General features: G+C 39.0%; 1 protein-coding gene across 2 annotated transcripts in view; it reads left to right on the top strand.

Annotated features, from left to right (window-relative positions):
* CNOT2 (CCR4-NOT transcription complex subunit 2) overlaps window positions 1-15,876 on the top strand; it is a 2,080,381-nt gene that overhangs the window by 1,915,850 nt on the left and 148,655 nt on the right. For both annotated transcript variants that reach the window (XM_044087993.1, XM_044087992.1), the window contains one exon: window positions 7,284-7,384. In XM_044087993.1, the coding sequence (XP_043943928.1) occupies window positions 7,284-7,384 (101 nt within the window). The remainder of the gene's footprint in view (window positions 1-7,283; window positions 7,385-15,876) is intronic.

The raw sequence follows: 15,876 nt of genomic DNA, 5'->3' as shown, positions 1-15,876 counted from the left end.
CAACCTTTTTCCTACACTGTCCCCTTTTCTGGAGCCAGTGATTATGGGTCCAAAACTTTCTACCACACCAGAATAGGTAGCTGACAGCCGTCATGCATTCTCCAGTTTTAACAATAACCAGAGGTGCCAGGCTTTCTTCTCCTGTAGTCCACATTATTTCTTCTTCTCTGAAGTAGTCATCCAAAAAGACTTAGAAAAGTAAATGGAAAAGGTTTTCCATTTGGGTGTCCTCAAAGGGCTTAGACCCTTTCTCAACCCCTCTACTAGTGATAGTGGACTTTTTTCTGAACTTTTTTTTTATATATATTTTTTTGTTTTTAATATGAGGTTTCAGTTACTATACTGTAAAAGTCAAGATGTCTGCCATCTCAAATTTTCACACAAGGCATAATGATTCATATGTTGCATCACTTAGGGTAACCAAAGCTTTCCTTAAGTGAATGTTCTTATTGAAAATTCCTGTTCGAGATCCAGCTCCACCATGTGGTATTACACTCTTACAGTTATCATTGACCCAGAAACCCTTTGAAGCTGCAGTATTAGCAGATTTGAAATTTCTGTCTTGAAAGACTATTTTTCTGATTGCCATTATATCAGCAAGATGAGTTTCAGAACTGCAAGTACTTTCATGCACGCCAACCTTCCTTATTTCCAGCAATGACTGAGTTTCCCTAAGAACAAATCCCTGATTCATTCCAAAGGTGGCTTCAGAAATGAATTTGAATCAGCAGAATTAATTTGCCTGTATTCTTTTCAATATTTGCGAACAAGGGAGAATTCACTCTCTGTACCTAGGATGTCCATAGGAAACTTATTTTTTATTTACATCATAGAAAAGACTGGAAAATCAGACCAGCTCTTTGTCTCTTTTTCCAAGACAAAACTAGGACATGTATCAAAAGTCATACTTTCTAGGTGGCTGGTGGTAGATGATAAGGCTCATTCTTCCAGAGCAGTGGTAACTTTGACAGCATTTGCAAAAAAAAAAAGTACCTATAAGTGGTGGGTTCCTATCAACATTTCGAATGTTGAAAATGCCGAATTTAATTTTATCGAAATGAAATGTTCGAAATCTCAGAAAAGCGAACTGACAGAACATCGATTTCTTTCCCAGGGAAAGAAATCGCTGGTCTGTCATTGGAGTTTGCTATTTCCGCCACTGTGGTGCGGCCTCAGAGTTGGTATATTTAAATAGGGGGGTGTGGGGGACACAGCCTTCCACATTGGGGAGGTGTGGGGGCGAAGCCCTCCACTTCTGTCAGTGTTTAAAGTATTGAAAAACTATTTTTCTTTGCACGGAATAACGATTTCTTTCCCTGGTTTGCTCTTTTGAGATTTCGAACATTTCAGTTCGATTAAATTGCATTCGGCGTTTTCAGCATTCGATATGCTGATATAGACCCTAAGTGACATAAGTGCAACTGCAACTTGGTCAACAGCTTATTACCTTTGTATCTCATTACAAGTTGGATGTGCAGCCTAGAGCTTGCACATCCTTCGGCTCTGCCATTCTGAGGCTTTTTTTAGGCAGCTTGGGAATCTGTCCCACACTTTGAATCGGATGAAAATAGACAACATCAGATATGAAAGTTATGTACTTAACAATAGATCTGTGTTTTCTTCTTTTTATCCCTTTCAGCATCTCTCCTTCCTCCCCCCTTCCAAATTGTCATTTTACATCTTCTGGAGATCGATCAGATCTTGGCAGAACCCTGTACACTATTCCAGTTGTCATTTCATAATGGATAGTGTTCGGACCCCCACCCGTTTATTCATTCTTGCAGTTGTTGTAGACTTTTGTGAATCAGTCAGCAAAATTGGATTTGTGGTAAATCAGTCAGGAGGAGTAAATTGTGGGTAGAGGAGGAGTCAGAGCTATCTGATCCAGTACACTGGTGTAAGGCGCAAAGGTCGGATCCAATAACCAACACATTGAACCAGATTGAAAGTAGGACAAGATGGATGTATTATTGTGGTAAGTACATAACTTTCGATCTGATGATGTCAGTCATTTATCATTGACCTATGGGGTATGGTTCCGATCCTCATAACCGACTCAGCCATTATACAGCTCGCGCAAACCAAAAACTCTTGAGCTAAGCCTGTATCCCCAGTACCCCTCTCTGAATTACCTCAGATCTCGTTTGCCGCTCTCGTTGCAGCACGGGTCAGCTAGATTCTGTCGCAGCTAAGTAAAGTCTTATAGTTTTTTCATATTTTCCATTCAAAAAATTTTTTTTCTACTGTTCTATTACGTAGAATTCTATATAATTTGCTGTAGTTAAATCTCGTTCTACCTACTGTTCTGTTTATCCCTCTTCCCCTACACTTCTGTGTACTCTTCTACAATCTCTGGTAGTTCATTCCTTGTCTTTCCTGGTTTCTATCCCACTTTTCTTTGTTAAACAAGTGAGTGTGCTGTTTTCTTTTACTTGACGGTATTCTTAGTTTACTATAGTTGGTAATACTTTCCTTTCTCTACATCCCTTTTTTGATCGCTTGGGCCTACCATTGTTGGTAGCCATTTCTTTCCTTATGTGAGTGCGTAATTTCCTTTTAGTGTGTGTTAGTGCTGTCTGTTGACCTTTCTTTTCTTAGTCAACATGCAGATAAATCCAAGGGGACAACCGGTTTTAAACAATACCAAGGTTGTAGTAGAAAGGTACCCAACTCTGATGGGCACTCTTCTTGTGTGTACTGCTTGGGCCCGGCTCATCTTCAGCAAGACTGTTCTGTCTGTCTAGCCTTCAGTAAACAGGCCCTTGTGGAAAGGAAAAACAAATCAATCTTAAAAGGGTTAATTAAATCTTTGTTTAAGGAGGCTCTGTCTAAATTCGACACATCTTCACTTCCCTCCCCCTCTTCTTCCTCCAGATCTTAACTTGGACAGAAAAGGTGTCATTTGGTGCCGGAGTCCCTTTTGGCACCGGCAACCAAGAAACCAACAATAAGTTTTACTGGCTTCCCATAGACTTTCCAGCAGGAAACTTTACCAAACAAGTGGAAAATATTTTCTATTTGGGCGCATAATACTGGTCTTAACCCTTTCTCCACATCAGTTGAAAAGGTATTGGAGTTTTTGTCTATGCTTTTCGAACAAGGAGCCTCTGCTTCTACTATTAAGGTCCAACTAGCTGCTATTTCCAATTTTCACAATGGCTTTGAAGAACATTCATTAATTTCCCATAGGTTGTGTAAAGTGCTAATGAAAGGAACCTTGCGGTTGAAACAACCATATAAAGACCCTCTAGCCCCTTGGCATATGACTATGGGTTTTATAGTCTCTGGTCCTTTCCCCCTTTGAACCAGCAGAGAAGACCATTTGTCTGATAGCCATTACCTCTACCAGAAGAATTTCAGAAATTTAAGCAGCATCTTCAAACTCCCCATAACAACCCATTTTTTTCTTCCTAAGGTGGTCTTAGAAACTAATAATAATCAAACCACTGACTTGCCTGTTTTCTTTACAAAATTCTTCAACAAAGGGGAATAGTGCTTACATTTGCTGTCTGTTCACAGACAATTACATTTCTGTCTTAACAGAACTAAATAATTTAGAAAATCGGACCAGTTATTTGTTTCCTTTTCTGGTCCATCTCTGGGAAAATCTGTTTCAAAAGTCACCTTGCAAAATGGTTAAGAGACTTACTTTCATGTGCAATGAAAAGAATCTCCAATTTTTCCTGCACCAGTGAGAGCACATTCCACTAGGGCAATAGCCACATCTGCTGTTTTCCATTCTGAGGCTTCCATGGATGAAGTACGTGCAGCAGCACCTTGGGCTACGCCTCATACCTTTATTACTCATTACAAATTGGATCTGGTCTCCAGGGGAAGAGCATCCTTTGGCTCTATGGTTTTCAGGAATATCCTTCCATAAGGTCACCCAGAATCTAAAGTAGCTGGGGACTTTGTCCCAGAGGTCAAGGAAAAATGAAGATTGCAAACAAGTAATCTCCGTGGTATCCCCGAAGTCTCAAAACAACCCACTAAAGTGTAGTGGGTCTAAAAACAAAACAGTGTAAGAAACTTCTCTGTGTGGAAGATTTTCAGTCCATATATTTCTAGTTAATCACTGTATATTAATCAGATCAGACAATAGTAGCAGAAGTAGCAAATGTAAACTCGTCAAGTCAAAAAGTAATAATAGAAAATATATAATTCTACAGCATTACTAAGTATTCGAAAGTAATCCAAGCAAGGCAGGCAGTCTGTTTCCAGTCGAAAATCCTTTATTAAGTACACAGACAAGCGATCCAAGTAAAACAAAAATAGAGTAATTCCTTACAAGCTTTCTAAATATATATATACTTTTTATCAGGCATGGGAGTGGTTTATTGTGCTGTAAAACAGTGTTATTGGTACACATGTTAAATTCACATCCCTTCCCCCATCAGTGTGACATTCGAGCTGGTCCTGCCCTACCTAGTAGCTGTCATAATAATATATAGCCCTAATGTACTTTAATGGTACATCTTATTTAACCAAATTATTAAGTAGATTATTAAGTCTGTCATTTTATACAAGGCAATATACTGCATGGCTGGAAATATATCAACCTTAGTTCATTTTGCGATCAAAAATTATATATAAATATATACATATACATTTTGCATGTAAAAATCAGTTTCTATTTTCATAACCTATTGTTAACAAAGATCGCTTTCGTCCTTCTAGACTTCTTCAGGTCTGTGTACAAAAACCCTAAAAACCTATATAAGTGTATAATTAGTTAGTGTTGTTATTACCATCATTTTGAATAAAGTGGAAAAAAGAGAACCAGAAAAAAATAAAAAATATATATGTATGATGATGGAAACAAAATATACACTTAAATTTCAAATTATTTAAAATGGTATTTAAAACCAATTTGTAGAAAAAAATAAAATAAAATACAATTAGTCATGTAAACAATGTGGCAATTTTCTAAGTTCCAGTGCACTTTTAATTGAACAATAGTAGTTTAGTACAGGCTTTCTAAAAGAGTTCAGCTTTAATTGCCACGTAAGTTCATGTTTCTCCAGAATATTCGGGATGTCTCCTTCAAGATCACCCATGTCTATGCGGTCCAGGATCTGGAACTTAAAACCTGTGTATCTTTTATGAAGAGAAAGGTGTTTGGCTAGTGCATTATTTTTACATCCAGAGCGGATTTCTGACAGATGACATGAAATCCTTCGCTTGAGTTTTACAGTCTTGCCCACATAGAATGCATCACATTCATTGCACTGTGCCCTGTAAATTACTTTTTTAGTGTTACAGTCTCCCCCTGCACTGGTTTTAATGATCTTCTTTAAATAAGGGCAATAAAAACTATCACCTTGCTGTATAAATATACAAAATGTACAATAAGTTTCACATCTTTTAGTGCTTTTCTCGCATGGTCTAGGTTTAAATTCAACAAAACTTCTAATATTCCTGGACTTCCTATAAACAAATGATGGGGCTTCACCTAAGATGTTAATCAGAAAAGGGTTTCCTGTGACAATGTCCCAGTTTTCTTCAATAATATTTTTGATACTGTGATAATTTTAGAAAGCCTGGACTAAACTACTACTGTTCAATTAAAAGTGCACTGGAACTTAGAAAATTGCCACATTGTTTACATGACTAATTGTATTTTATTTTATTTTTTTCTACAAATTGGTTTTAAATACCATTTTAAATCATTTGAAATTTAAGTGTATATTTTGTTTCCATCATCATACATATATATTTTTTTTTATTTTTATTTTTTTCTGGTTCTCTTTTTTCCACTTTATTAAAAGTGATGGTAATAACAATACTAACTAATTATACAATTATATAGGTTTTTAGGGTTCTTGTATACAGACCTGAATGAGTCTAGAAGGATGAAAGCGATCTTTGTTAACAATAGGTTATGAAAATAGAAACTGATTTTTACATGCAAAATGTATATGTATATATTTATATATAAGTTTTGATCGCAAAATGAACTAAGGTTGATATATTTCCAGCCATGTAGTATATTGCCTTGTATAAAATCACAGACTTAATAATCTACTTAATAATTTGGTTAAATAAGATGTACCATTAAAGTACATTAGGGCTATATATTATTATGACAGCTACTAGGTAGGGCAGGACCAGCTCGAATGTCACACTGATGGGGGAAGGGATGTGAATTTAACATGTGTACCAATAACACTTTGTTTTACAGCACAATAAACCACTCCCATGCCTGATGAAAAGTATATATATATATTTAGAAAGCTTGTAAGGAATTTATTACTCTATTTTTGTTTTACTTGGATCGCTTGTCTGTGTACTTAATAAAGGATTTTCGACTGGAAACAGACTGCCTGCCTTGCTTGGATTACTTTCGAATACTTAGTAATGCTGTAGAATTATATATTTTCTGTTATTACTTTTTGACTTGACGAGTTTACATTCGCTACTTCTACTACTATTGTCTGATCTGATTAATATACAGTGATTAACTAGAAATATATGGACTGAAAATCTTCCACACAGAGAAGTTTCTTACACTGTTTTGATAAATGAAGATTGAAAACATCAGATAAAGAAGTTATGTACTTACCATAATGTTCCATCTGTGTTGTCGATCTTAATTTATCCTTGGTACCCTACCCTTCTTTCCCCTCCTGCCAGACTCCTTGGAGGATCAGATGCTTGTCCTGGTAACTTTATCAGGTTTGACCTTGGACATAGCCTCTTCAGTTCCATAAACATATTCTTCTCTCTGTCTCTGTAGCTGCAAACGCGAGCTGAGATTATCTGGAGAGGGGTGTTGTGGGTAGAGGCTTAGCTCAAGAGTTTTTGGCTTGGGCAAGCTGTATAACGGCCAAGCCAGTTCCGAGGATCGGAACAGTATCCCAGAGGTCAGGATTAAACAAAGATCAACAGCACAGATGGAACATTATGATGAGTATATAACTTATTTTTTTCTTGATGCCACTGCAGTCTAAGAGCTTGAGGTAACTATTATCTCACTGTAATAAAAATTCCTAACCGCGTTTAGTTACTTGTTTAGCTCTTACCAAGTATTTCATCACTCCTCCAGAAATCTAAATGTCTTGAATTTAGGATAAAGTGAGACCTTTGTACTAGTTTATAACCTGTTATAGGAACCATTGTAAGATTGAGTGAAATTGTTCCACAAGTTAATGTTGGAATAATAATATAACAAATTTTGCAGAGTGATATTGGAATAGCGCTGTTTTGGATTTGTTTTTAGCCTTTATTATAGCGTGTAGAATTTCCTCTTTATTTTTACCTCAAGTGTTTGTTTTTGTTTACAGCTTGCTGCAATAAAACTCGCTCGATACGGAGAGGATCTTCTGTTCTATTTGTACTACATGAATGGGGGAGACGTTTTACAGTTGCTAGCAGCAGTAGAACTGTATGTTTTGTTTCTGCCCTTTTTTAATGTTTGTGTTTACATATGTTGTTTTGTACTGTTTAAAGGTAGCTATGTAAACTGTATTGATTTTTTTTCTTTTATAAGTCTGTTTTTACTAATGAATGCTTATTCTTTACTGTTCTTTTAAGTAAGTGTAAGTGTGTTTCTCACCTGTAGAGGTACTTCAGTAATGCACATTGCAGAAATGTCTCTCCTTTTTGTCCTCTTCTGTATAATGAAGGACATAAGAACACACTGTGATGTACAAGGTTTGAAAAGTGTTGTATAATGTTGTCTGAATGAATATGTAGCTCAAGTGATGGAAAGTAAAACATCTTATCGAAGCATGTTTTTCTGTTACTGATGCTGTATACCAGAGTGAACCCCTGCCTTCTCCCTGTTTCATTCTGATAAACTTTACAGTTTTTGTATTTCAGATTCTAAAGGAAAGACATTTATGTATGTGCTTAGTAGATTCAAGAACCTGATTTCATACACTTGTTTGGCCTGAGCTCCACCTCATAGATCACATACTATAATTAAACGATATAATTTGCATATGGATATATCTGATGAATATTTGATGCTCGTAGTCTGTTATATATACGCAGAAATATGCATATATTTATTAAATAACCAATAACTTGTGAGACTAAGAAGATAAGCTATAATAAAATAACTTAAAACACCCTGACTACGAGAAACGGAACCTCGAACTATAAAACAAAAAAATAAAACATGTAGGATGAACTAGTGTTTTAGCGCTTTCATCTTTTATTGATGGATAAGACTTCTTCAGAAAGAAATACATAAAAGCTGTGTAATCAGTTGTACACACTTGATATTCTGTAATTAAAAAAAAATACTAACCTTTCATAGAGAGAGAATGTCAAAGGGCCAGTCATAAGACTCACCAATAAAATAACCCAACCCATAAAAATGCTGTGATTACCAAGAGATGTCAGCATTAAACGGTACATTATCATCGTGACTTAATTAACTAATCAAATCAAATTAAATAAATAAATAAAGGACAACAATAATTTAAGATATTCAGAAATAACAGTATAGGGGAATCACTGAAACCAAAGTAAGCACTAGGGCTGAAATCCAGTATTTAAACTGCCAAAGCAACCCAGGAAATCTCTAGAAGTCCACAATTCAGTGTGTCATTCATCTAGCAAAACCCCTGTTCCCCTAAAGTAGTCTTGCAACCAAACAAAACAAAACCACTCTGTTTTTAACTTAGCCAACACAGCGCACATTTAATATTAATAGTAATAATAATAATAATAATAGTATGTTCATTCTAGGGCAACAGGGGTTTTGCTAGATGAATGACACGTTGAGTTGTGGACTTCTAGAGTTTTCCTGGGTTGCTTTGGCAGTTTAAATACTGGATTTCAGCCCTAGTGCTTACTTTGGTTTCAGTGATTCCCCTATACTGTTATTTCTGAATATCTTCAATTATTATCATCGTTTATTTATTTTATTTAATTTAATTTGATTAGTTAATTAAGTCACGATGATAAATGTACCTTTTAATGCTTACATCTCTTGGTAATCACAGCATTTTTTATGGGTTGGGTTATTTTATTGCCGAGTCTTATGATTGGCCCTTTGACATTCTATCTCTTTATGACAGGTTAGTATTTTTTTGAATTACAGAATATCAAGTGTGTACAACTGATTACACTGCATTTATGTATTTGTTTCTGAAGAAGACTTATCCATCAATAAAAGATGAAAGCGCTAAAACACTAGTTCATCCTACGTGGTTTTTTTTGTTTTATAGTTCTAGGTTCGTTTCTCGTAGTCAAGGTGTTTTAAATATGCATATATTTTTGTGTGTGTATATATATATATATATATTAGACTTGAGGGAGTCACTCAGAAGAAATATTTTCAAGAAAAACAGTTATGATTGAAATAGTCTAATAGTGGGTAGAGATTGCAAGATGTCAAAGCTACAGAGGGGATAAATAACTGTGAGCTACACCTGTGTTTCTCTAACTTTTTTCATCATGGCCCACTTGGACAGAGCACATAACTCAGTGGCCCACTAGCCCCTTCTATAATTCACATTTAAAGATAGATCATACTTTACTACCACAGATGAGCCTACAAATGCCACATCGAAGTGTAAAATTGTGGGCTTCACAATTATTGCCAGCCCTGAACTGATTCCAAGTAAAAATTGGAAGTTGGGATGTATACTGTGAATAATACCAAGAAGTGAAATAATTGTAAAGTATATATTTATTCATGGACTTAAGTGGGTACATATGAAAAAAATATATATATATGTAATATGAATTAATGTAAAGAGTGGCACTTCTTGCTTCAGAAACTAGTAGAAATATTTAATAATGAATAATAAAATAGAAAACATGAGAATACTGAATATCTAGTTACAATAAATACCAAAGTTTCAGTCACAGGATATATAAAAATAACACAATTGGATAGTTTCACACAGATGCAGGAAAAAGTGCTTAACTAATCTCACTGTATTTTCTGACTGACTGTTTTATTTTACATGTAATTTGCCACCTTTTCTTCAAAAGTCATAAGTTTTAAGAGGAACTGAGAGAGACAGAGCTAAAATTACAGTCAAAATCAAAAATATCCCTGAAAATCAGGCACAATTGAGAGGTATGGGTAGGGATGTTACACCAGTGTTATGACCGTTCATGCAAAAATTGTATTTACTGCAGGACCAGTATAAATAAGGCTTATAAGCAGTAGTTAATAACATTATTGAACAAACACTGACTACAACCAGTCAGTCCAACAGATCACTCCCTCAAGCCATATTATTCATATCTTGAGTATTTACCATCTCTCTCCTTTCTTTCCTTATTTCCATTCTTATAGGTTCATAGGTTGGTACTAGGCTATCGGCCCTGGGGCCTATGTAAGCCTAGCCAAAAAGGTTCCCTGGCTTTTGCCACCCAAGAAAATTATTTTCCTGCGCCCCTGTCAAGCAGTTCCGTAGAAGTGATCCCCAGTGTGAATTTTCTATTTCCCATCCAGTTGTCAAGATTTTTCTTAGAGGGTCAGTGAGGAGCTTTGCTTGACATGAATGGGTAGTTTGTTCCAGAGTACAGGAAGTCTCTGGGACAGGAATCTTTCCCCTCAGCATGTTCTGTTTATTGTGGTGACAAGGTTTAGGTCCCTGGAGCATGTAGTTCCGAAAGATTGGGATTTCTTTAAGTGTAGCATGTCCAACAGCTCTGGGTTTGATATAGCTGTGTATGTTAGGCAGAGTTCCTCTCTGAGTAGGCAATGTGCACTGGAGTAGAGCTGGAGTTTTTTGAGACGGTCTGCGTATGGCATCTGTTTGAGCCCGGTAATCCTCTTAGTGAGGTATTTCTGTGGCCTTTCTAGTTGTTGTAGGTGTTTTGTGAGATACATGCCAAACGGGGCATTGTACTCTATAATGGGTCTGATGAGGGATGAGTAGAGAGGAACATTGACCTCCTTTTTTCTAGAGGAGGACCCTTTTGTGTTGAGGTGTGCCATGTAGAAGGATTTCCTGACTATTGTGGCGATGTGGTTATCAAAGGAGAGACTACTGTCCACCTGTGTCCTGAGGTCTCCTATCACACTTTCAGTGTTCAGTGAGCTACCGCCTATGTGGTAGTTCATGGGTACCGAGTTTTTCCCAAAGGGGATGACAGTGCACTTCTTGGCATTGAGCTTTAGGCCATGACTTTGACACCAAGCATCGGTCTCTGTGAGGCCCTTTTGTAGAATGTCTGCATCATTAGGTTATGGCTCCCAGTTTGCAGTCATCTGCGAACTTTGTTAGCCAAAGACCTTCTGTGTTGGCCTGCACTTCAGAGAAGTAGATGCCGAACAGGAGAGGACCCAGGACTGAACCCTGTGGTACTCCACTAGTCACTGGTCTGAAGTCAGACCTGGAGTCAGCTACTTTTACTGTGTGGGTTCTGTCATTGAGCCAGTTGGCCACCCATCTCTTGTGACATAGGGATTTATGTCCAGTTTAGTGAGTTTATCTATAATTCCAAAGTGGGGGATGGTATCAAAAGCCTTGGCGAGGTCAACATAGGCTGTGTGCACTACCTTGCCCTCATCAATCAGTCAAGTCAGTCAGGTTTGGTAGACAAGATCTACCTTTTACAAACCCAAACTGAGTGGGGTCCAGGGTTTGGAGGTTACCTATGTCTTTGTTTATAAGCTCCAAGATGATACGATGTTCATCGTGTTTCACTGTTGCAGTCATTACTCTTGGCAGTCGGCCAGAATTCCAAAGTCTAGGTCCGGCGTCTGTTGCTGTCACCTCTTCCCTTACGTCAGTGCGCCAGGGATATAAAAGATGCAACTGACGCCATTTTCTTCAGTCTTTCTTGCCGCGCGGTGCCCGAAGCAAAAGCAGTTCGCAAGTGCCGGTCGGCCGACTCCTGAAATTTTCAAATTTGAATTTCAGAATCGAAGTCTTCATTAAATCCAAGTACCCCGTTGGGGAAACTTTTTTTCTTGCTCCAGACCGATGTCAGAAAAAGTTAACAACTGTATTTCTTGTGGGAAGCAAATACCTCATAAGGATTTTCACTCTTACTGTATTCCTTGCCTAGTCCCTGATCACAACGTTGCTAGCTGTCGGTTTTGTGCTAGATTCAACCAACGCACTATCAAGCGTCGGTTCGATTTTGCATTTCATTACTTTGGCCGAAGGTTTAATTATATAATGCCGGCGGAACAGCCGACTACTGGAGTTTACAAAAAACGCAACGACAAGGATAGGCATCCGAGGTCCAAAACCGACGAAGCCTCTTCTAGGCTAGTCGCCAGTTCTCAGTGAGGCACTTTCCCAGCCCCTGGCGCCCGCTACCTCAGAGCCACAGGCCGCTACCGACTCCCACGTGGAGCCGACCAGGCCTCTGGAAACTCAAGGTATTGGACACTTGGAAATCAATCCCTCAGATGGGTCCGGAGCCGCTGAGCAGGCATCGGCTTCTGAGGGTGTCTTCAGACCTACACAACTGTATATTAAGCCATCCTCAGCTTCAAAGACAAAGACTAAAGCAGCTCTAAAGACAAAGAAACAAGTACAGCATTCTCCTATTCAGACTTCCATGCCTAAAAAACAGATGCTCAAAATGGCCGAAGACCTAATTACTTTGATCAGGGGCTCCCATCCCCCTCCTGATAAGAGGCCTAGGCAAGAGACAGAGTATGATTCTTCTGATCAGGTATCTATTTCCTCTGATTCCTCTTCGAACAGGATTACTCCATGCTTCCCTATGAGAATTCTGATGCTGAAGAATCCATTCCTTCAGCCTCTCCTCCTGAGGACTATTCTTTTGGGGAAACACTGCATACTATGAGGGAGCATTTCCACTGGGAGAGCCAAGAATATTCTGAGTCTAAGAAAAGGCTCAGAGACTTCCTGCTTCTTCCTCAGCACAGACCCCTTGCCATTCCACCTGTTCTAGACATTGTAGATGATGTATTTTCAGAGTCCGGACTGCACCCTGACTCTTTACCCCCTGCACCTGCTAAGCCGGACAGATACTACAGGGTCCCGGATTCTCATAAATTCCTATATAAAAACCCCGCTGCTGACCCAGAAACTATTTCTCTGGGTCCCAAGGGGATTAAAGCTTCCACTGCAAAAAACCCTGTCCCCTCTGATAGGGATTCTAGGGCTCTAGACAGATGGGGGAAAAAAGTATACACTTCTGCCACCCTGGCTGTAAGGGCTTTAAATTATCAATTTCATATGCTTAAATATCAGCAATATTTAATGTCACTACTTAAACAGAAAATGTTGACAAATACTGAATGTTCAGAGAACAAGGAATTGCAAGATTTATTGCATACAACTGAACAAGTGGGAAGGCATACTTTGCAATGTGGTTATGATTCACTGGAGGCCTCTTGCAGGGCCGCTGTTACAGGTACTGTTATTAGAAGGCATGCTTGGTTAAAGGAACAAATTCTGCCTGATCATGTTAAAGCAAAATTATTAGATGCACCATTACAGCATGATGCTTTGTTTGGTACTAAAGCAGAAGAGGTGTTGAAAAAAAATGGAGGATAAAGCAAAATCCATGCAGACAGTCAAGGATTTCTTACAGGTACAGCCACCCAGGTTTAGCAAGAACTGGCCTTCTAAAAATTGGTCCTTTCCAGTCTCAGACAGACCACAAAGAGGCAGATACAGGCGTCCCAGAGGCAGATCTCAGTCCCAAGGCTCATGCAAGCCTAAGCAGTGGGGTGCTCCTACCTCCAAAAGCGGAGAAGACAAATCACAGCCTTACAGGAAACAGTCCCAATGACTTTACTCTACCACTTCCAAGCAGTTTTCTTTTGACAGCCCCCTTAGGGGGAAAACTAGCACTTTTTTCATCAAATTGGCAAATGGTTACCCAAGACAAATGGGTTCTGAACATAGTGTCCCAAGGCTACAGGTTCCATTTTCACACTCTACCAAGGTCAAAGGGCATGCCAGACCTGCCACACAATCAATGGGCAGAGGCACAAAAACAAATTACAGCCCTCATGGACATGAAGGCCATTCATCAAGTACCACAACAAGAGCAGGGGCAAGGATTTTACTCCAGACTTTTCCTAGTACCCAGGAAGGACAAAACCTGGAGACCAATTCTGGACCTGTGTACACTATGTTTCTGGAAGTTCCAAAATTCAAGATGTTGACTCTTCAGTAACTACTGCCAATGCTGGGCAAGAGGGCTTGGCTAGTAACTTTGGACCTAAAAGAGGCATACCTGCATGTCCCAATCAGACAATCTTGCAGACGATACCTCAGATTCATAGCTGGCTCAATGCATTACCAATTCTCTGCACTGCTGGCTTATCTACTGCGCCCATGGTCTTTACAAAATGCCTGGCACCAGTAATTGCGTTTTGCAGACAAAAAGGAATTCAAATATATCCCTACTTGGACGACTGCCTAATTCAAGCAGAGAACAAAGACCCTCTTCTAAAGCATCTGGCGTTTGTAAAAAGATTACTAATTGTCCTAGGGTACACAGTAAACGAAAAGAAATCAAAACTAGTGCCCTCTCGAGAGATAATATTCCTGGGTGCAGGCTTAAATACAACTGCCCAGATGGCTTATCTCACGCCAGACAAGCAAAAACAACTGACTACTTATTTCAAGAAATTGGCAACAAAAACCCACTTATCTGTAAGGAAAATCCTGCAGGCCTTGGGTTTGATGGCATCTTGCATTCTACTAATTCCATATGCCAGACTGCATATGAGGAAACTACAGTGGTATCTGAAAAGTGTTTGGACTCAGCATTGTCACAGCCTGGAGACAATAATTGCACTAATTCCCTGCCTACAACAGGAGTTTCGATGGTGGGCAGAAGCCTGTCGCCACAACAAGGGTCTGCCATTCAGTTTACCCACAGCCAGACAGACACTGACAATGGATGCATCTGATTATGCCTGGGCGGCCCATATGGCAGGAAATTGTATTCAAGGCACATGGCCTGAAAACCAGATGCATCTTCACATCAATCAAAAAGAGATGCTAGCTGTTAAAAATGCCCTGACAGCTTTCAAGGACCTGCTTCATCCAGGACAATTACTGATAAAGACAGACAACACTATGGTCATGTGGTACATAAACAAGCAGGGAGGTACTCATTCCTACCCCCTCTGCAGACAAGCAATGACCTTATGGGACACAGCATTGGCCTTTCAAGTTCACATGCAAGCACAATTCCTGCAAGTCAAAACAAATACTCTGGCAGACGAACTAAGCAGAAATCTCATGGATCCCCACGAATGGAAACTGGATCCACAAGTCTTCAGGATGATAATAAGGAAATGGGGATGCCCAGACATAGATCTATTTGCCTCCCCTCACAACTGTCAATTGCAGAGATTTTGCACAAGGATTTACCACAAGCAAGCATGGAAAGTGGACGCCCTATCATTCAGCTGGAAAAATCTAGCAGTATATGCCTTTTCTCCACTACCTCTCCTTCCCAGAGTGCTCCTAAAGGTCAGACAAGAGAAGCCAAAAATGATTCTGATTGCACCAGACTGGCCACGCTAGCACTGGTACCCAGTCCTAAAGAGTTTGTCTCAAGGTCCAGCATGGATATTGCCTTAAACTTCTCACTTGCTGACGCAACAAAACAATCAGATCCTGCACAGCCAACTCAGGACCTTAAATCTGGCAGCATGGCGGATAATGTAGCCATTCAGAACACTCCTCTTTCAAAAGCTGTTATGGATGTTATCTTGGAGGCCAGGAGGCCCAGTACCAGAAAATCTTATGCAGAAAAATGGAAGAGATTCTGTACTTGGAACCAGGAACAAGACATTGACACGTCTGTACCAAACATTCCTCAGATTTAAAATACCTGACTGAGATGCTGAACAAAGGCCTTTCTTTCTCATCAATTAAGATTCATGCCTCTGCCATTTCTGCACATTACAATACGGAACCACCTATCTTTTCTCATCCTTTAATAAGGCAGTAC

Source organism: Protopterus annectens, chromosome 11.part0 (genome assembly GCF_019279795.1).
Source record: "Protopterus annectens isolate FY-2018-M chromosome 11.part0, PAN1.0, whole genome shotgun sequence".
NCBI classification, from domain to species: Eukaryota; Metazoa; Chordata; order Ceratodontiformes; family Protopteridae; genus Protopterus; species Protopterus annectens.
Note: the sequence above shows the minus strand (reverse complement) of the source record. Positions and strands in the feature narration are given on the sequence as shown.